The following is a 21407-nucleotide window of genomic DNA, read 5'->3' as shown; positions in this document are numbered from 1 at the left end:
CAAGAGAGTTGTCTTTTCACCCCGTCTGTTTGTTGGTTAGCAAGATTACACAAAAACAGAACACTGGAATTCAGTTTATAACTTTATCCAACATGTCAACATTCTTCCACATTTTCAGATTTACAGATCTTGATTTTAAAAAAGCCGCAACATTCAGGGAACTGATATCGAGTGTGTGAAGTTTGGCTTGAATTGAATGGGACCGTTGGGTCTTGCCCTCTGAGGCATGGGCCTCTCGCCAGAATTGAAATGTAAGTCATCAGGAAAGAAACAGCAAAAAAAATTACTTATAAATTAATGAAAATGGAGAAAATTCTTGTTTTAGAAATAATTTTGAGTATAAAATACAAAACATCAGGATTGACTGATTTACTTTTTTTCTCTCCAGTCACTGTTTAAGTCATTTAAATACATTTTCTATTCCATTCGTCACAGTCCAGGTTTTAAGTATTGTAAAGATTTTGAAATTAAAAGCAAAACTAAAAAAATACAGTAGTTAAAAAAAATGTGGACATTGTTCGAACAATTATCAGTTTGATGATTTTCAGTTTTGCTTTTCCTTTCATAAAAGTTTAAAAAAATTTTTTTTACAATATCAAAAATGTAAACAACTGATGAACTTATATAAAAAGTGAAACACAACAAACGTATAGATGGAAAAGCTATATATGTAAAAACAAGAGTAGATCAATATGATCGATGTTAATAATTTTAACTGTAAAACTTGAAATCCGGTTGAAATATTTATTTTAGGTTTTAAGATCTTTGTCCCTCCGCGGCAGCCGTACTTTCTGCTGTGACGTCATCCTCCTGCGACTACTCACGTGGTCCCTTCAGAGGCGCTGAACCGGTTTGTCCACTTTAGCTACGAACCACACAGCTGCGTGTCGTTTGAAAGTAGCCCAGATTACTACGATGTACGTGTGCACGTGAACGCATCAGTAATTAAAGTACTGCATATGTCAGGATCAATGTTTGAATATTCAGAATCAGGAGTAATTGTACTTGATGTACTTGATGTAATCTGACGCTCAGACTGTTTTTGCTTGAGTAGAATAATTAGAATAATTGTTTTTTTACATGTTGATGATGTCACGAGTATTAATGACACGTTAGAGGAGAGAAACAGTCAAACATGTTTTTATTGTATTCATCCTTCATCCCTGAAGCTGATCACCTCCTCCTCCTCCTCCTCCTCCTCAGCCATGAGTGACAGTGATGAAGAGGGCCCCCCCACCCTGTCAGCTGACTCCCTGGCTGCCCTGCAGGAGTTTTACAGTGAGACCAGAACTGATGATATCAAGTGTCTGTGGGAGCAGTTCAGTGTGGGGGAGGTGGAGGAGGACTGGGTGAGCTCACACTGAATTTAACAAACAATATAATGATCTTTCACAGAATCTATTGTTTTCATTTATAACAATATTATACTTTCAATTTATCCACGTATGGATGATGTATCAGTGAGGTTCACTGGGTTTCTAATCATCATTATGAATATTATTCAAATTAATATTGATATATACGGTGTGTGTGTGTGTGTGTGTGTGTGTGTGTGTGTGTGTGTGTGTGTGTGTGTGTGTGTGTGTGTGTGTGTGTCCACCAGCGGATGAGTCAGTTCTGGTACACTGACGAAACAGCGACTCAATTAGCTGAGGAGGTCGTACGAGAGGCAGGAGAGGGCGGCAGGTAAACACACACACACACACACACACTGACCTTAACCATCACATGACAAAACGTAATTGAAGCTTGATATTTTACAATTTAATGATAAACTTAAATATAAACTAAAAATAAGTACAACTAAACATATAGAATTTGAATAAAGAAGGTTTTGTAACAGTGAACGAATGCTGCTCGCAGTCTGACTCATCGTCCGACTGATAAATCTCAAGTTATGGTTCAAAGTGTGTCCGTGTGTTCAGGGTCGTGTGTGTGAGCGCCCCCAGTGTTTACCAGAAGCTGAAGCAGGGTGTGGTGGACGGCTCAGACCGGGTGTCCGCTGTCGTTTTGGAGTACGACCGCCGCTTCGCCACCTACGGAGACGACTTCATCTTCTACGACTACAACCAGCCGCTGTGTTTGCCGGGCGTCGCTCCTCAGAGCTTCGACGTGGTCCTGGCCGATCCTCCGTACCTGTCCGAGGAGTGTCTGAGCAAAGTGGCCCAAACCATCAAGTACCTGAGTAAAGGCAAAGTGCTGCTGTGCACAGGTGAGAGGAGGAACGTCACAGAACGGAAGATTAGAGACCCGGCGTTGTTGTTTGTCTTTGTTTACACGTTGCAGCTTTAAAAGTTCAGTGTGGAAGATTAAGGTGAAATGATCCAGTGGCAGAAATTAAATATGAAATAATCCTGGTGTGTTTCATCTGAACTGTACGAATCCTTGTTTTCTTTACTCTAGAATGGGCCCTTTATATTTGAATACTTTATATTTGAATACTTTATATTTAAATACTTTATATTTACTTCCTTTCTACGGAGGTCGCCATGTTTTTTTTACAGTACCTCAGACTGGACAAACTAAACATTCTGAGTTTTTCTGACAACTGAAGCTGCCACAGGTTCTCTGTCATGTTTGGAAGGGGAGGGGGAGGTGAGGGGTATTCAGCTGCAACATGCAACTTCACCACTAGATGTCACTCAATTCTACACACTGGACCTTTAAACGAACGTCCCTCATGTTAAACATTAATTAACGGCGCTTCGCTTCCTGAGCAGTTTTTCACACCTGACGTTTCTTCTGTTCTGCAGGAGCCATGATGGAGAATCTGGCCAAAGAGCTTCTGGGTGTGAAAAAGTGCAGTTTCCTGCCGCAGCACAACAGAAACTTGTCCAATGAGTTCTGCTGCTTCGTCAACTATCCGTCTGTCCTGCTGAGGAGCTGAAGCGTGTCCGCTGCAGCTTCCTGAAGGACGGAGGACGTCGCACAGAAACTTTACAACTCTGGTTTAAACTCACAGTTATAAAGGAACTTTGATTTGTGAGGAAAAAAAATGTGACTTGGTTCAACATTTTTAAAAAGTCTACTGAAAAAGACTGGACATTAGTTTGGTCAATAATGTCCTGTAAGGTTAATTTATTCAGAGGTTTTGCTGCTTTTATCTGTTTTATATCGTTTCACTCTAAGTCAGCTCGGACAGAAGACACTAATTTAATTTAAATATTATATTATAAATTAATTAAAAGATGAAACAAATCACTGAGAAGAATCACTGGATTGTTTTTTTTAAATTTGGAAATTGCAAATTTATTTAAATATTAGTTTAATTGACAAATGATGTGTGACACCAGCAGGTGGCAGCGTTGATCAGGTCACTGATGATACAAACTGGTTTTATTCCATAGGTTCACATGTTTGATTCTCAGAGGGTCGATCCACCCAAAGTACAAACAAACAACGCTCTCATTCATTTCTCATGGTTTCTCGTCCCGTGGATAGTTTTGGTTCGATGTAACGAAGTTTTGAGAAATCGGACTCTGAAGGTTTCTGCCTCCACCCAAACACAACGGAGCGAAATTATAATTGAATCATTTTGTTTGTGGTGCAGGAATCTCACGGATGAATTTCTGGAAACCTGAAGCATGAACAGCTTCACAGCAGAGGTGAGTGAGGTTTTCTGTAGTTCAGAGTTTTTGCTGGATTCTTCTCTTCAGTCAGAAAATCAGCTGCAGGCTCAGTTTGCTGTTCTGTGTCCAGGTCAAGTCAAGAATGAAAGTGGATGAAATAAAGTTTAATCTTTTCTGATTTAAAAACGTTTCAGGAGTTTATGAGGATGAGAAGGTAAAATCATTACATTTATTTATTAGGTGTTTTCTTTCGTACCATTCTTGTGAACATGATATCTCAGATGGATTGTCTTCAGACATCCAGTTTGCGATGGTCGAGGGTTCAAACACATATTGGTCTTGTGAACGCAACGTCTCAGAAACAACTCATGGGGTTTTCTTAGAACAAACGTTCACTTGGAGTCGAAGATGAATTGATTAGATTTTGGTGGTCGAAGGTCACAAAACCTGTTCTTTGTTTTCTGTCACTGTCTTTAGTGAATTAGAGTCTGCAAGGAAAATGTTTGTAGACTGAAGTTGCACTGGTCGGCTGTGAATCTAGTGACAGATGTGGAGGAGGTGCAGAAGCTGCTTCCTTCACACTTTCTTCCCTGCAGACACCAGAGGTCTCCTGGCTTTGGGCTCTGCTCTCTCCAGGCTCTGGTTGCTGCTGTGTCTGTCCCTCTTCTTCTGCAGCAGCGGCACACAGGTGCAGCCCACGGCCACAGACACGTAGATCTCGGTGTAGGAGTGGCGGCCTCCGACACAGGAGCCAGTTCTCCTCAGGATGACAGTGGGAGCGTAGACCGGGACGCTGCGGAACCGGTGGCTCTCCTCTCCCATCAGGCAGCCCTTACACAGGCAGTAGGCCTCAGGGATGTAGCGGGGGTACCTGGCGGGGTCGTACGAGATCCTGCAAACAGAAATTCAAGAAGTCAATCTTTTGTTTTTGCAGAAAGGTTCATATTAATTACAGGTCAAGCTCATGTCAACAAAATAAAGTTCCTCCAAAGGCCTTTTCTGTTCAGGCCTCCACTCGTTGGAACAAAGTCTTAGAGGAGATCTGACTCCTCTTCCTTTTTAAAGTGTCCTCACCTTTACACCTTTTTTTGCACAAAGTTTTTTATCCCAGCTCAGATTTTTTAAACTTGTTAGAACGTTTTATTTGATTGAATCGTACTCTTTTCTCATCTGTTCCATTTTATGTATATTTGTGACCTTGTGTCCGACCTCTAAATTTCTTTTAAATCTTTTACGAGAAATTTCATTATTAGAAAGTCTGAACTTTCTCTTAAACTTCACCTGTCGCTTTGAGTTAATCTAAGTTTAAACACAGTTACTGATAATTAAACATTATTGATGTTGAACAAAGTCATGGAAACGTTTTGTTGAGTGATGAATTGAAAGTATAAATCGTAATATAGATGTTTATATCTATTTGTATATATATAGAGAGAGATGTTTGACTTGCATTGGCAGCACATCATCCTTCATGTGAAAGTAATAACTTTATTCCAGCTGCTCTCACCTGTAGGCCCAGGGGGAGATGCTGAGCAGGTTGACCGGGAGGCGGGTCTTGCTCTCGGCCGGGGCCCGTGGCGCGGTGCTCGGGCAGCTCCGGTTCAGTTTGTCCTGCGGCTCCAGCTGCAGCGCGTGATGGAAGGCGCTCATCACTCCGACCGAGAGCCGCCCGAACATCTGCTCCAGGATCTCCTCCGGCAGGTCCATGCACGCCCGGGGTCTGGAGGCCTTCTTCCGCACCCGACCCGCCGCTGCAGCCGCCCGACACAGCTGCAGCACCGACAAGTGCAGCAGCAGCAGCAGCAGCAGGACGCGGAGCAGACGCGCCATCGCTTGTGCGCTTCTTTGGCGCTAAAAACCCACAGAGGAAGGTTCCTGCTCGGCTCTCCTTGAAGACGACAGGTCTCCAGACACCAGTGGGCTGTATTGATGAGTGGAGGTCAGAGTCCTGTGTTATAATCCAGCGAGACGTGTGAAACCAGCGGCAGGCGAAAGGTCCACAGTCCTGGCGCGGAAACCGAGGTACGGGCGCACCGCCAGGGAAACATCTCAGCACCACAGCGTCGCCAGGAGAAATAATTCCCTTAGAAACAGAAAATATTACCGCATTGGTAGTTTCACACCTGCTGCTCTCTGGTTACGGTGAGAAAATGCCATCGAGAGTGTTTCCCTGTTGCTTCTCTGCAGCGACGTGTGCGTAAAACCCGATGGAGGCGTCAGTGCGCGCAGAAAACAGCGCGATCCGCCATCCGGGACAACTCTGAGTGAAAGTTAGAGATGAAGCTCCGTCTTGAACCTTTATCTGCGATGATAAACGAGTCCAGCCTCCATGAGAGCAGCTTCTGACGGGGCCTGAGGTTTGTTGGCCGCTCTGCTGCTGGATCCTGGCGCCGCTCCACAGTCCTCTGACCCTCCAACATCAACTGGATCCACTTTTGTCCAACCTCTTACGTCAAGTGTCCACAAGCACAGACACAAAAAGCTAGAACTCACAATCTTAATCTATCTTTTATGTCCATCCAACACATACTGTGAGTTTATGTCTTTAAGATTGAAATGAGGAAAAAGCTTGACATGATATTATGCTTGTGAAAATCCAGTTAAAGCTTCACTCAGTGTAAACTCTACACTAAATCCTCAGTTTGAGCTGCTGCCTCCGTGAGGAAAACCTCAGATTAATTCTGGGATTGTCAGAAATCTGTCAGGGGAGCAGCTGTGGCTCAGGAGGAAGAGCGGGTTGTCCAATGACCAGAAAGTTGGTGGTTCTATCCCTGGTGTCTGGATACTGAACCAGGTCTGAAACACTTTCTGTTTTAGAAAAAACTCCCCCACATGGTTAAATGTTAGATAAATATTTTCTCTTTTAATCATATACTTAATAAATAAATGAACAAACAGGAAAACATATATATTATACTACAAATAAACATTTTTGATACAAAAATACAACAGTGGGTGTGTAGTGGATGTATAACATGAGTCTGGTGAATGTGTTGAGCTGATGGATTCTCCAGAAGGTTCCCAGGGTCACACATGGAAACATACAGCGCTGTCAGAAAACTATGCAACGTTTATCATTGTTTGGCTCCAACACTGGGTTCTAAACCAAGAAGGTGATGTTAGGATAAAGATGCAACATGTCATCCTTATCAGGTTTTGGCAGAAGTTCCAATCCAACATAATTTATGTAAACAGGTTCAAATTTGAGAATGTTTCATTGTGCTGGAGAACAGAACAACAGTAAAGCTGTGGAAAATACTGAGCAGCTTCCTGAACAACATCAGTCCATGTATATAAGTATATATACATTATAAGTATACGTTTTCCTCTGCTAAATACACATGTAAAATATTTACCTTTCCAAATGTGGGAAGAGGTAAAGATATCAGACGTCTGCACTGCTGATGTAAATGTTAATTGGACCCTAACGGTGAAAAATAGAGTGTTTATCACGTAAAAAAAGTTGAAAGTGTAAAATATAAATGCAGCTACTCGGGCAGCAGGTCGTCTCCCAGTTCTTCGTCTGCAAAGTCGTCGTCCTCCACTCGCTTCTTGGCCCCCGTCTTCGGTCTCTCCATCTGAGGCCCCAGTGGATCCACGTAAGACGCATCTACACACGACAGCAACAGAAGATTTACTCATTACGGCCCAGTTTCCTGTTAACAATCAATCTTGGTGTTTTCACTAACACTTCCGTGTTTACGTGTTTTCTAACATCGTGCAGGAATCCAGAGGGTTCGGAGATAAAAGTAAAAGTCACGGGTTCCAGAGGTGAAAAGATAAACTTAGAGAAAACATGTTTTCCTCACCCAGTTCTTTTGGGCTGTTGGCCTCATAGGGCTCGTTGGAAGCAGGAAGTGACCTCATCCTGGTGCTCAGCCTCTCTCCCTTGGTGCTGTTGCTGCTGTGGCTGCTGTCTGCACACAACACAAACACACTTAAACAAATCAGTCATAATCTGAGGAAGTTGGCCTGACTGTGTTTATGTCTCTGGGTCAGATATTAAGAAACGTCTAAGAGTTTCACAAGAAACCAAAAGAAACCCATGTATCCATCCATGCAGCTAAACAGAGTGTTCCAGACACCCCTCTCCCAAACTACGATTTCCACCTTCTCCTGGGAGATCCCGAGGTGTCCCCCAGACCAGATGGGATATTTAATCCAGTGAGTTCTGGGTCTAACCCACGATCTCCACCAAGTTGGGCGTGGAAGGTGCCCAGGATTGTTCCTGAAAACATGCCCCAACTGGCCCCAATCGACACAAAGGAGCAGAGGCTCTACTCCGAGCTCCCTCTGAAGCTAATGATCTATTTTATTGAAGAGTTGAAGTAAGCAGCTTTAAGGATAGTCTACGTGCTAGTCAACAATTATAAGACATTTTATATCATAACTGTTTTACTGCCTCCTCTGACGGACAAAACATTAAATGTGTAGATAACACCATCCATCAACCTGAAGTGCCCTTGAGCAAGACACTGAGAGCCAGCACCAGCTCGGGTCCAAATCCTCTTAGACACAGACCTGGGACTCTTCACGAGATGTAATGACTATGTTTATGTCCCAGGCTCCGGTGACACACTGACAAAGCGCTGCAGTGATTCTGAAGGACAGACATGATTACAGACAGCAGCCCACATCTGTCTGCCAGGTAGTCAAGGAGACGGACGGGAGCGATGGCAGAAAGCTGAAAAACAGGAAGGAGAGGGAGTCGGCCCGATGTTCCACCTTCACACACGGTCTTGAACATCTCACACGAGGCCTCGCAAACTGCTGGCAAACTCAAACCTCCGCTGGAAAATTTACTTTTCTTCTTTTCCGTCTCAGCGGCATTTCTTTTTTTTTTATGATGCACAACTGGGAGACACGGAAAACAGGGATGACACGACAGGTTGAAGCAAAGTGAATACTGTGTAATAGTTTCCACGATCAAAGCTGCAATGAGTACGTTTTTTATGCCTCCACAGCAAGAATGGCCAACATATTTCTGTGAGGGGTCGATGTGGGTGTTGATCAATATCAGTGAGTCAACTTCCTGGCTTTTCAAACTCACTTTCCTGCCCAAAGTTCTGAGGAAAAACCTTTGGAAGATTACGTGAGCTAAGAATGTGTCGAATATAGTCTTTAAAATCCAAACCTGGGTGCAGCCCTGGATGTAAGAAATGTATTTATTTGAATGGTGAGAATATGATCTCGAAAATACAATAAAGGTTTTTCACTGACACACCTTTCTCTTGCTCTGTGGAGGTGTTTGTATTCCCAGATTCACATCAAGAGATGACATGTTTGGATGTGTGGGAAAAACAGGACACACACACACACACACACACACACACACACACACACACACACACACACACACAATGTACAGTGCTGTGAATACGCAGACTTGACAGAAAAGAGGGAAAACTCTCAGGTGCACTCAAGGTTTTCTCAGAAATCTGAAAGAGGTTTGTGTGATTCCTCCCTTCCTCCCTCTCTCCCTCTCTCCCTCTCTCCCTCTCTCCTGTGGGAGCATTTAGTGCAAACTCCGACCGCAGTCCGACATCACAGCTGCCTGTCAGAAGATTTCTGAACCAGCCTCTTGAGTTTTGAGCATAACTCTATGGTCAGGTTTCTTATCTTGTGCGTTTTGGAACGGAGATGGTTTTAAGTCGTAAGAAGACTTTGATTTTTTTCCTTGCATAGTGATGCATATGCAATATATGTATTTATTATAATACCGGTATAAAGCAAAGGAAGATAGTTTGAGATGTTTTTAACTTGTGTAAACTGTAGGAACAGTATTTCATTTTTGATGGTATGCTAGTGCACAAGCTAATGCAAATAAAGTCTTAACATGTTTTCCTGTTGTAAGCCGGCACAGCTAAAACACAGAAGCCACAGACTGAAGGATCCTTCTGTGGTTAGAGAGCAGTTCAGCCACATTTACTTTTATTTTTTAAATCTCTGCCAAGAAGGTTACGTTTTTGTCTGCGATCATTAGTTTGCAGGATTACGCAAAAACTACACAACCAAGGTTCAATTTGTTCTGCACAGCAGGACAAAAGAGGCGGAGATCAATTTCTAACTGAATCAACTAAACACCTCATTTTCGAAGGCCCAGTCAAGATAAAACACAAATTCTCAGTGTCTTTCTTGAGCAGTTTAATAAGTTGTAGATCTCTGTCAGATGTTTGAAAATTACTGGGATGAAACTATTGAGCTCTGGTGTTTGAGCTCTCCCTATCCACGTCTCTAATGAACTGTTGGCTAGAGGAGCATTTTTTTTTATCATCCAGCAGGTTTCACTTCATTGTTTCTCAGTAATAATCTCACATACCTTTCCCTGAGTCCAACAGTGGACTGAGTTGTTTAGACTCAGACTGAGAAACTGCGCAGCGAAGAGGAAGCACAGCGAGAATACAGATGGAGATCGGAAGAGCCAGAGAGAAACAAAAAGAAAGATTAAAGAGTCGGACAGAAAAAAAATGTAAACGGACAGAGAAGAGGGAATAAACAGCCCAGAAAGAGGAAACAAGTATGACATGAGAGTTCAATTCATATCTCAAAACCTTCCCTCTCTCACCTGCTTTCACGTCCTCTGATGTGCGTAAGAAAGTAACAGAAGGGGTTTGGGGTTTAGTAAAACAACTTAAATCTGTTGTAACCAGTTTTGAGACGATTGAACATATAAGGTTTGTGTTGAAAAACCACCAGGAACAGTTCGTTTGAACAGATCCAGTTTCATCTCTGGCACTGCAGAACTGTCGGACGATATAAACACACGAGTTGGAGGTTTTCTGATCTAATTTATAAGGACACTGGGGAATAATGGGGGTGTTGGCCGAATGGAGCGACATGAACATTAACAGGTGTTTGATATATAGATATATGTTTCACTACATTACAGGGCACTACAGACATGGAGCTGCACAGCAGAGCAGAGCTGGGCCGGGTTTTTGGCAGCGCTGCAGTTTGTCTGGATTTCATTTAAAAGTTGCAGAGGAGCCAGTGTTCCAGTGTCTGAGCCAATCCAGAGTGTGTGTCTGTATTTGTTGTGGATCTGTAGTGAAGGAGGGAAAACTGTGTGTGTGTGTGTGTGTGTGTGTGTGTGTGTGTGCGTGTGTGTGTGTGTGTGTGTTTGTCGTCTCAGGTGTCTGCTGTGAACTCTGTGTCGTCAGGGCTCCTTCGACTTTTAAACTGTCATCTCATTGTCATCATTATGAATCTCAGACTGGATACAAAGATGGACGACATGAGAGCTACGCGAAAGTGAAGCCAAATCATCTTGATCGCCCTCTGGTGGCTTGCTGCAGTACAGGTCAAAAAGCCCACCTCCTCCATGTTAGCAGATGGGACATGTTCTCCTCACACTGATGTATGTTCAAGTGTCATTTTCCAGTGAGACGTCATGATTGACAGCTGAGACTGAATGATTGATTGGTCGAACAAGCGTACCCTGGCCACACCCCCTGATTGTGGCATCCAATGTGCAAAGTGGCCCCGTTCATGGCCGGGATATTTTTGGCTTAATATCTGGATAGTGGGAGGAAGTCTGTAAATGTGTGAGCTGTTTTAACACACATCTATCTATATATCTATAAATCTAAAACAAAGGTGTCAGGGTGATGTTCAGAGGTTTACCCTTAACGCTGGCCTTCTTAGGAGAGGTGAGGCCTAATGATGAGCAGCATGTGTGAGCAACAGATGGAAGACAGAGAGAAGTGATGACATATAAAATATATGAACTAAAAAACGTCCTCTATTTTTAAGTATTTATTATTCTTGTATTTATTGGTTATGTCTTTTGTTGGATTTTAAACTTTTTTATAAATTTGTAAAATCAGTTTCTGAAGTAGCACCTCTAATTTCATTGCAGTGGTTTATTTTGTTCGGTGACAATAAAAGCTTTCCTATTATCTTATATTATATTTCTGTATTACACTTAATACTGAAACAGAGCTCTGCTTATACAATCAATACATCATTCATCATGGTTCATGTTCAAAGGTGCTACAGACGTCTGACGTCAATAAAGTTCCTCTCACACATGTTGAACTAAAGATTTGTAATGTCACAGTCTGTTATAAACAATAGAACATAGACACTGTGGGGTCCAGTATTCAGAATGTTGGACAGTATGTTTCTACATGAGGCCGCAGTAGGAATCTTTTAACATGTTATGGTGACAGACTTACCGGCGCTCCCACCGCTGCCCTCTCTGCCTTCTCTCCGACCTCTGGCGCTGCCCTCTCTGCCCGACTTCACTCTCTGCAGGAGGAGAGAGAAATAACAGTCTTTGCTTTTCTTGTTTTTAAATCATGAGCTCTTTTCTGATGTGACATTTTTTTCCCATTGCTCAGCCCATGTGGCTGTTTGCCTCTCTCTTTATTGGTCTCTGCTTTTGTCTCTCATAAATTAAGTCGTTTCTTTTGGCATGAAAACTATTTTTAAAATGAACAACATTCTAAGTATAAACATTCACATATAAACATTATGGAATTTGACAGCTAAGTATTAAGAGGTTAATATAAATGTCATGTAATCAAGTGTGGAATAACTCAGACTGTGGAGTCGATGCACAGCAATGATGAGTTATAAGCGAAGTTGGAGACAAAACAAAATGGGACAGGGGGAATACCATGAAAAAGAAAACACACTTAGCATGAGAACGGCGATTTAATATTCTTCGTATCTTTTTTCAAATCATTCTCTCATCCATCATGTCATAAACTATGCCGTCATATTAGCAGGATCGGTTGTGTTTCGCTGTCACTCAGTTTGGAGAAGTCTGGGATTATTGAGTCCACACTCTGGCTCCGTCTGTCTCTCTGTAGAAACATTTCTCTGATCCAGCAGCATCTCTGGGCTGATTTAAGAGCAGCTGGTTGTGATTTGACAAAGTCATCCTTCTCATCTGTTCCTGGCCCTGATGAAAATCACCACAGGAGCACGGCACACGGTTCTGTTACTCTGTCTTCTTCCAAACTCGACTGACCCCGGTGCAGCTCCGCTTTTGTCGATCACAGCACTGTCATCTATTTTTGGTGTGGAGTTACAAATCTTACAACCACCACAGATACTAGTTATACCTTCCTTCATCATTGATCTTAAACTGGACTGATTTCTGTAGGTTTGTGGAATTTGGTGCGACAACAGTTTGAGGGACTGAGGGGCTATTCTCCTTGTTGTGTTTGATTCGTCTCACACAGCTAATCACCCAGCGTTCATGTCAGCCAGGTGTTTAGCAGCTGGGAAGTGGCTGCTCTCCTCTCTACATATTCATTTGTGGAAAAATCAGCAGCAGAAAAATATGTGCATTTCTGTAGCTGTGGTAACTTCATGGCAAGAGGACAAGTCTATGTCTTCAATCAGCGTGTTCTTGTCCAGGAAAAGAGGCGACAGGAGGCCAAGACAAGAGGGAAAGAACATGTCTGTTGATATGACTCCAGAACAAGCCAGTAATAAGCTGCATCGTGTTAATATTCAGATGTACCAATGTAATTCAATGTTTTACCACATTTAACACATGGCTGATTATATAAGGTTAGTTTGAACGAGTGAATCTGAATGACGTCAAGTTCCAGAGTTATATATTTGAAAGCATCTGGACACATAAGTAGTAATTCAGGATATTTTTATTCTGTGTTTCCGTTGATTAGGTTTCAATGTTTTTCTCCAAAGCAACAGATCTACTGTTGATTTAACACTAAGGGCTGTTCTCTGAATCTTTTGTGATAAAGTTTTGTCCATGCATTGATTTGCAAGGAAAGACTCAAACAGCCAGGAGAGATGTACCTGTTCTCTCATCTCCTTCATCTTCTCCACCTTCTTCAACTTGGTGGCGTATTCTTGAACTTCATTCAGTCCCATGTCCGTGCATAGTCTCACCAAGAAACGCAGACCTGAACACAAACACACAGAAGAGATTCTTTTTTCTTTCCTCTCAGATCGGTGGATTATGTAATGGTTTTTTTTTTTAAGAGCTCAGATGAAAAGTGTGAAGCAAACAAGATGAATTACATTCCACATTTTCTGGAAACTTGTAGTGGATGTCTTTATATGTTTCCAGAGCTTTCTGGTAATTTCCTGTAAAGGAAAAAAGAAACTTATGATCAGGTTTTCAGATTCAAACTGGCAGGGAATATTCAGTTACATGTTATTTGGCCATAAAAAAAGGATTCTTACCACTTCTTCTGTAGCAGCTTGCCACCATGAGCTGCCACTTCACCTGTGTTGGTCTGTGAAAACACAAATACACAATCCTGCACTGAAAATGATTTATTCATTAAGAAAAGATGGTAAAGGGTTGATTCTGAATTCAACTGGGAGGCAGATAGAATCGAATCATCTGTTCTTATTGCTCAAATAAAAAAAAATTACTTCCAGATGAGAAGTTTTGTGGTTGATGAAAGAATTTCACACAACAATTAAAACAAGGTGTCTTCTTAATCAGAATAGTGCAGAAATAACCTTTCACAGATATTTCTTCAGATGACAGAACAATTCCTGAGACTAATCAACAAAACATACTCTCAGATGTTTTCGCATTATGTTCAATAATCACTTTTATATTGATCTATTGGGTTTTTTATTACCTACTAAAGCAAAGTAAATTCTGGTTACTTACTGAATGAGTGTGGCTCTTTCAAAGTACTGAATGGCTTTTTCACAGAACTGTGTCTCGATGTAATACGCCCCGAGCCACTCAATAACATCAATGTTGGAAGGGAAGTATCTGAAAGACTTGACAGCAACACAATCCAACAACATCAGAGCACTTAAAAAATAAAAGTGTGTTCATGAAATAGTCCAGAGTAACATTCAGTTTTAATTCACATACCTCATAGTAGTACTGGAAAGCCTGGGACTTGTCCCCCTCCCCATCGTGCAGCTCCCCCAGCTTGGCCAGTGCCTGTGGGTCTGTGGGAGTTACACTGATGACCTGCATCAACCACTCGATGGCCTGTTGGGAATCCTCCAGAAGCTCATAGCTGAGACCAAGTGAGTCAAGGACAAAGAGATGCTGACTCCCAGAATGAAGAAACAACCTCTGAGGTACAACTGTCTGAAGCAGTTACACTTCACGACACAGAGACTAGCACATGCACTTGTTATCTGGAGGATACAGATGAGCCAGCTGGTACATGACCTGGGCACTGTTCCTCAGAATAGCATGGAGCTTCAGGAAGCAGTCCAGAGCCTCCTCCAGTCGATTCAGTTTTTTATAGGACAGACCTGGTACGAGTGGAAAGAAATAATTAGCTATAATGAAAATACAATACAAATGTATCATTCATCATCGAGCCGTATGAGACAAAATAATGCGAGTGAAAGACATCACTGTGATGAACTGACAGAATTATCAGCTGAACATACAGCTCCTCTCGCATCAACAGAACTTTGAAGTAATGTTCAACTCATTGTAACTGTGCAGGGAACAACTGAACTGTTCTGGATTACTCACAGATGTCACACTGAAGTTGTGACAACAACATGGAGCTGTTTTCAGCTAATAAAGACTAAAAAGCCTCGTCTGTTCTTCAGGAATTAGTGAAGACCAAATATAAAGCTAAAGACGTCAACGGACGGACGAAATGTCTGTCAGGTGGCCAACACAAATCCAAATGTGTTGCTCAGAGCAGCTGGATGTGTAAATAAAGCTCTGATCACAGACAAGCTCAAAACATCTACTTACAGAATAAATTAAGAAATGAAGAAATGTCCGAATCATGTTCATGACTTGTCTCTGCAGCCCCAACACCAAGAAACGGTAGTGCAGGTTTAACAACCCTTCAACAACTTCCTCCTACTTTCAAATGAATAGTCCCTGGGTGTCCATGGTGGTCAAGAATGAATCAGCCACTATGTGATAAAAGGTGTTACCCAGGTTGTAGAGCGCCTCGGTGCAGGACGAGTCATTCCTCAGCGCTTCTTTGTAGAACTCTGCTGCCTTCTCATAGTCCTGTTTGACGAACAGGGTGTTGCCCTTGTTGATTAGTGCTGCTGGATTGTAGCGATCAGCGTTCATGGCGAGATCAGCGTAGCGGTCAGCCTGCTCATATTCCTTCTCCTGTTGGAGGTTAAAGGTCAGAGGGAAGCATCCACTAGTACCAACTTGGTACTGACAATAGAGGCTGTAATTCAGACGTCTTTGCAACTAGATGGTCCAGTTTAGAATTAAAACCATCGAAGAGTCTTACCAGGAAGTGAAGGAAAGAAAGGTTGGTGGCTGCAGCGCTCTTCACTCTGCTGTCCTTCTTCTCAAACGTTTTCAGAGTTTCAACTGCCTGATAAAATATTTAAAAGAACAAATGAATACACATTTGACACTGGCTTTCTCTAGTTTATGCTATAATACTGTACTACTCCCCAGTATGTAACACAATCCAAATGGATGTTTTTTACACTTTAATTAATACGAAAATTAACTTAATAATATATTCACTAGTTGAAACTAGTTGAACATTGTATGAATGATTTTAGCAAAAGTAAATCCAAATGATATTATTTTATGAATTTAAATTTTGAAATTAATAATATATAATACACACACTGACATTGTGCAGTGGATTTTGACATATGTAGAAATCTTCTTTTCTTCCAGAAATGACTTCACCTTCACATTTAAGTTAAGCCAATGTCAACGTATTACCTACTAGGGAGAGTTTCCACCAGTATTAGAGTGTAAACATAAGCTACAGCTGCACTGATGCTGCAGCTTACACCACAACTACCACCACCACCATCACTGGGGCTCGACAAGCCAAAAACATCACACCACACACATGCAGAGGGTTTAAAGTCTGGGATGCAAGATAGTTAACTATACTGTGACTGGAGATATTGGAGCTGCTCAGTAGCATCAGTCCTCTAATGTTATCAGCTCCAGGGGCACAGATGCAAGTACTTGAGAGCTCACTGGTTTATTATTGTTGGTTAGAATTTCCTTTCTGCCACCAGATTCTCTCCACTGATCTGTGGGGTTTTAAAGCAATAGCTGCTTCTTCAGTGTCTCCTGGCAGTGCTGTTATTTGGAGGATGCATGCTTTGGTAGTGGCATGTTAACAAAAAAAAAATAACAACACAAACAAACATGGAAACAGAAGGCACACATACCTCAACCTTAGGCATGCAGATGGGAAGGAAACAAGACAAAAGCAAGAGAGAATGGAGGGCGATGAGCAGCGGGAATTTAGAGTCTGATGCTGCAGAAACAGCCTCAGCAGTAGAAAACTGTCATACATACAAACAGAGCTGACCAATAACTGCTCAGAACCACAATGTTGTAGGAAAAAAGATGAAAAAAAAACTAAATATACAGTGAAAGGACAACAAAGACCAGGTCATCAACATGGCAAATATGCTCACAGGGAAATACCACTCAATGAAGGAATTTATAGATGGAGCTGCTACTCTGATGGAGACAGTAACTTTGACAGAAGCTCTTCAACAGTGAGGATATAAAACATAGATACGTTAATATTTTGATTAAAATCTCCCTGTAACTGCATTACATCTGGTAATTCTGTTATCAAATCTGCAAAATATATATCCACTCCTTTTGATGTTAAAATATTAAGAGTGGTGGGTGAAGTTCATCTTCCTCTCACCACAAACCTAAGGGAATGGGAGATTCCAAAATTGAGTGGTATTGCCCTTTATGCTGCTGAGAATAATAACCCTCACCTGGTTGAAGTCTTTCTGTCTGAGATAGGTGATGGCTTTGTTGATCTCAAGATCGTTGGCGAGCTCAACGTACTGAGAACTCTTCACCATGTCCACACACCTGACAACACAACATACCATACATGCTCAGTGAAACACTTAAACATCCTGTCAGGTAATTAGACGCTTGGTGCAAATATCACGTAAGATATGTATCCGTAGCTATCTGTTATCCCACTTGTATATCACCAAACCACTATTATTTTATATTTGATTATCTAATCATATTTTTGTATCTAGTATTAACACTGTAAGATAAATCAACAGGAACCAACCAGTCAAATCCAGTGGCAAAAGAAGTCTCAATAGCCGGAGCGATGAGTTTGGCCGAGGTCATGATGTATTTCTCAGCCAGGACTTTTCTATGTGCGGGAACAGGAAATGATAGAAATTCAGGAAGCCACAATCACAAAAACACATTAAACTGACATTTTGTTACAATACTGGTATTTTTGTTCTCTATTCTTCTGTCAGTGGTTTGATAAGGCCAAGACAATTATTAATTTGGTGAAGAGAAATGTTGTTGTGTGAAATGTTTCTTACAAATCTCTCTCCATCTGGTGAAGCTTGTCATTCTTAATGGCCTCGGTAACCATATTGGAACTGGTGTCATCCTGAAAGAGTCAACAGGACAAGATTTGATTTAGGACCTTGAGCATCATGTTCAATGATGCACCAACACTTCACTGTAAGTATATGCATTCTGTATATGGCCTGTAGTGACCAACAAAAGAAGAACACTCATTTCTAAATGACAATGTTATTCTTGGTCAATCCCTACAATCTGCATTAATAATGCAATAATCCTGATTTTTTTATTCGGACAATATATTTAACTGTGAGAAGATGAAATATGTTTGCATTTGTTTAAAGTATACATATCCTACTGTTACGCACATTAGATGGGATGTATTTGTCTTCATCATCGATTCCCAGAGGGACCGAAATGAGCTTCTGAAAGGCCTTCTTCATCCTCTCCCTGTCACCGATGGCGTAGTAGCACAGGATGAGGTTGAAGCCCGTCTTGATGTTGGGGCTCTCGCTCATGATGTGTTCGAAAGACGTGATGGCATCCGAGTACTGACCCATGCGAACAAAGACCACGCCAATGTTCTGCATGATCTTGATCCTCATTTCTTTGTGAGCGTTGGAGATCTGATCCAGCGCCATTCGGTAGAACTTGATGGCTTTGGGGTAGTTTTTCTGTTTGAAGTAGATGTTGGCCATGTTGACCTTTAGTCGGCCTGTGAGGGGAAAGAGGACGACTTATACAAAAAGCCCAGAGTGTCTAAGGTTATTTCAACCATTGCTGGAGGGCCAAACAGTTTCAGTCATATTTATCATAAAACACTAAAAGTTACAGTGGTTTGTATCTGTGTTCCCTTTTATTCTTATCCATGTGCAACATTTTATAAAACAATATATAGACAGCAAGATGTTGTTGTTGTGCACTTTTCATTTAAACTATTTCAGCTTTTACTGATGTTGCTAACAGACCAGTAAGACAGGAATAGTACAGAACATCCTCTCTGGTTTTTCTGGCTTATAAAACATAAGAATTTCTGTCACATCTGCTTTGGTGCATTCACGAGAGCCGCCGCAAAACACATCTGTCATCTGTGTGAGGCTGACGAGTCTGCTCACCTGCATTATTGAACATCTTGTTCTTCACAATGACTTGGTAGCTGTTCAGGGCCTCGGGGTACATTTCATTGTTTTCATACTGGTTGGCAAGGTTCAGCAAAACCTGGTAATGACAGAAATATTCAATATTTTGAAGTCAAATCATTTCAAACCCAGACAATCTGGGGTTTCTGCAGGTTTCTGCAAGACCTGTTTTCAATATGACAGATATAATTATAAGTGGGTTAACCAAAGATGCTCCTTAAATTTTTATGCACATAATATTAAACTACAGGAATTAAATGCTCCAGCTTTTCACGTCCAGACATTAGAACAGCCATACTTACCGAGTAGGTGAGATCTAAATTGATGTGTTCAGCATTTCCAGTCTGTTCCCTCTGTCTCACCAGTGCTCTCTCCTTCCTCCCTGCCTCCTTAGCTTTTTCAAGAGCCTGTAGAATCACATCACACATGCGTGCGTGCGCGCGCACACACACACACACACACACACACACACACGCACACGCAAACACGCACACACACACACACACACACACATACATACACGTACACATACACACACACAAGGTTTACAGTTGACACTTGTCACTCTTCACTGCCTCATCCAAATCCAAACAGCCATTATCATCTAACACTATGTTATTGTTGAACAGAATCTGACCAGTTGTAAGGCTCCTATGCTCTGTGCCATGCAGCTCTCTTCTACCAAGTCATTCACTTTCTTCTCCAGGATCTTGATCTTCTCCTCAGGCCTAAAAGATCACAGGCACAGAAATACAATGTGAGATATTGTAGCTTGAAAGCATGAATTATACAAATGTAGTAGTTGTAGCTTCACTCTAAAGTCTTTTCTTCGAATGATTGCTTGTAGCTTTTTAAAAATTGCAATAATAACTAACATCAAGATTCTATACAACAGATCTGAACACTTTTATGAAAGTCTCTCTCCATAGCACACTGCAAATGAGAAAATGCAGAGTGTGGATGATGCAGCAATATTCTTCAAAGAAATGTTCAACTCACGTGTCCTCACTCTTGGCTTCTAGAGGAGGGGCAGGGCCTCTGGACTGACCCAGAGGGTCGAAGGTTGAGCCTAAAAAAAAAAAGTTACACAGCTACAGTTTGTTTTCATTGATCATTTAATGTAATAGAGATTACTGAAAAATACGAGGGTTTCCGAATAGTGGAATAAATAAATAAAGTCCTGCTAACTACACCCTGAGTCAAATACTGACACTACAACTGTGTCTTTTGAACAACTTCCACAGCTGCAGAATCACAAGCTAACAACTGAGCATATCGAGACTGAATCTCACTCACCACGAGTCAGGGAGGAGGTGTAACCTGCGGCTCTTACAGCAGTCATTGGTCGGGCGGCTCCATCCTGTCACATTTCATGAGATGGTCAGTGAGCTTTGATTAAATACACGATATTGCCCCCAAAACTTTGCAAATGCTGCTATAAAGCCTATAATTAAAAATGAGCACTAAATCCCTCTCACCTGCACAGCTCCAGTCACAGGACGGCCCAGTGAAGATGTCAAAGGGATCCGAGACTTCATGACACAAAATGATTGAGTCATGTTTACCTGACAATATTTTTAACTGTGCAAATATGAGACCAAAACATTTTCATTGTTAAATTCCACTGCATCTCACTGTACTTACTCCAAATGAAGTAGCTAAAGGCCGAGCTCCGATGGCGGTGCCGGGAAATTTGGCAGTCATCTGGGAAAATCAAAGATGTAGTCATTTTAATTTCCATTTATATATGTGTTTACATGGAAACTTATACGAGGTCAGTACAAACACACAGGCAGAAGAGGACAGCACTCACCGGGGGTCTTCTTCCATGACTGGTCCTCACTGCCTGCTGGAAGCCTGCATCATTCTCCAACTCCTTTAAAATTCAGAAGTAATGAACTAATAACAACACATCTGTATTCTTCACACACAACAAACGACCAATGCATTGTTAGACGTTCTCACCTAAAGAGCGAAAAGTTACGTCAGATAATCCTGAGTAGTAGTTACTAGTTGTTTAGCATTAACAGCAGTGGAGCTCCATCATGTAGCATAGGTGCTAACTCACCTCGGAGTCAAATGTTGGATTGTAGTCGTTGTAACCGGAGTAAAGATCCTCCTCCTCCTCCTCCAGAGCCAGGTGCACATTTTCCATTTCTCCCCTTCTCCTCCTGGAGGTGCGCTGACGGAGAGTCTAGACACAAGGAGAGAAAACACGTCGCTTCTTCGGGCAGCGGCAAGAAGTCCGTTTGTTGTCGTTTCACAGGATCAATCCCACAATTCACAGCGGCATGGGTGGGACAATCGGGATTCCAAGCTTCCGATTGGTTAATCACGCGTCCATCATCACCCGGCTGCAATTTCATTGGCTGGGGCTGATTTCGGCCGTTGCCAGGATACAAGCTCGTCCTGCTTCTGTTGTCGGAGCTGACTGGAACTTTATCTTAAATTAAGAAAATAACT

General features: G+C 41.9%; 3 protein-coding genes across 5 annotated transcripts; 1 reads left to right on the top strand and 2 right to left on the bottom strand.

The window, feature by feature from the left end:
- Positions 1–783: 783 nt before the first annotated feature.
- Positions 784–3208, top strand: eef1akmt1 (EEF1A lysine methyltransferase 1). Of its 2 annotated transcripts, none has more exons than XM_020100686.2 (5): positions 784–850; positions 1204–1349; positions 1604–1686; positions 1926–2212; positions 2754–3208. In XM_020100686.2, the coding sequence occupies exons 2-5, from the start codon at positions 1206–1208 to the stop codon at positions 2885–2887; spliced, it is 648 nt and encodes a 215-aa protein (XP_019956245.1). In that variant the 5' UTR covers positions 784–850; positions 1204–1205; the 3' UTR covers positions 2888–3208. The 2 variants fall into 2 exon arrangements, with proteins under 2 accessions (XP_019956245.1, XP_019956243.1); XM_020100684.2 differs by having other exon boundaries at positions 785–917.
- Positions 3209–3623: 415 nt separating this feature from the next.
- On the bottom strand, positions 3624–5538 carry il17d (interleukin 17d). Its single transcript, XM_020100689.2, has 2 exons — positions 5077–5538; positions 3624–4461 (listed from the first exon to the last, which is right to left on the bottom strand). Exons 1-2 carry the CDS (start codon positions 5397–5399, stop codon positions 4146–4148), a joined length of 639 nt encoding a protein of 212 aa, XP_019956248.1. The 5' UTR covers positions 5400–5538; the 3' UTR covers positions 3624–4145.
- Positions 5539–6412: 874 nt separating this feature from the next.
- Positions 6413–21235, bottom strand: ift88 (intraflagellar transport 88 homolog). Of its 2 annotated transcripts, XM_069532856.1 has the most exons (27): positions 21013–21235; positions 20758–20820; positions 20589–20648; positions 20423–20476; positions 20241–20304; positions 19944–20013; positions 19582–19672; positions 19247–19351; positions 18921–19023; positions 18174–18520; positions 17820–17890; positions 17552–17638; positions 17238–17337; positions 15752–15838; positions 15435–15621; positions 14678–14786; positions 14392–14542; positions 14179–14294; positions 13737–13789; positions 13572–13637; positions 13347–13453; positions 11747–11819; positions 11193–11225; positions 10135–10149; positions 9889–9939; positions 7379–7486; positions 6413–7179 (listed from the first exon to the last, which is right to left on the bottom strand). In XM_069532856.1, exons 1-27 carry the CDS (start codon positions 21097–21099, stop codon positions 7058–7060), a joined length of 2580 nt encoding a protein of 859 aa, XP_069388957.1. In that variant the 5' UTR covers positions 21100–21235; the 3' UTR covers positions 6413–7057. The 2 variants fall into 2 exon arrangements, with proteins under 2 accessions (XP_069388957.1, XP_019956242.2); XM_020100683.2 differs by lacking the exons at positions 9889–9939; positions 10135–10149; positions 11193–11225.
- Positions 21236–21407: the final 172 nt, after the last annotated feature.

This window comes from Paralichthys olivaceus, chromosome 10 (assembly GCF_024713975.1).
Source record: "Paralichthys olivaceus isolate ysfri-2021 chromosome 10, ASM2471397v2, whole genome shotgun sequence".
NCBI lineage: Eukaryota > Metazoa > Chordata > Actinopteri > Pleuronectiformes > Paralichthyidae > Paralichthys > Paralichthys olivaceus.
The sequence above is the reverse complement of the archived record's forward strand: the minus strand, read 5'-3'. Positions and strand labels throughout refer to the sequence as shown.

Excerpts from the sequence above, each read along its gene's own strand:
- ift88 (XM_069532856.1), bottom strand. The coding sequence starts at position 21,099 with ATGGAAAATGTGCACCTGGCTCTGGAGGAGGAGGAGGAGGATCTTTAC. Across the intron at positions 19,673-19,943 it reads GAAGCCAAGAGTGAGGACAC|GCCTGAGGAGAAGATCAAGA; the intron begins GTGAGTTGAACA and ends GTGATCTTTTAG. Across the intron at positions 17,338-17,551 it reads TTTGCCACTGGATTTGACTG|GTGTGTGGACATGGTGAAGA; the intron begins GTTGGTTCCTGT and ends TTGTGTTGTCAG.
- il17d (XM_020100689.2), bottom strand. The coding sequence starts at position 5,399 with ATGGCGCGTCTGCTCCGCGTCCTGCTGCTGCTGCTGCTGCTGCACTTG. Across the intron at positions 4,462-5,076 it reads ATCTCCCCCTGGGCCTACAG|GATCTCGTACGACCCCGCCA; the intron begins GTGAGAGCAGCT and ends TTCTGTTTGCAG.
- eef1akmt1 (XM_020100686.2), top strand. The coding sequence starts at position 1,206 with ATGAGTGACAGTGATGAAGAGGGCCCCCCCACCCTGTCAGCTGACTCC. Across the intron at positions 1,350-1,603 it reads GGGAGGTGGAGGAGGACTGG|CGGATGAGTCAGTTCTGGTA; the intron begins GTGAGCTCACAC and ends TGTGTCCACCAG. Across the intron at positions 1,687-1,925 it reads GAGGCAGGAGAGGGCGGCAG|GGTCGTGTGTGTGAGCGCCC; the intron begins GTAAACACACAC and ends CCGTGTGTTCAG.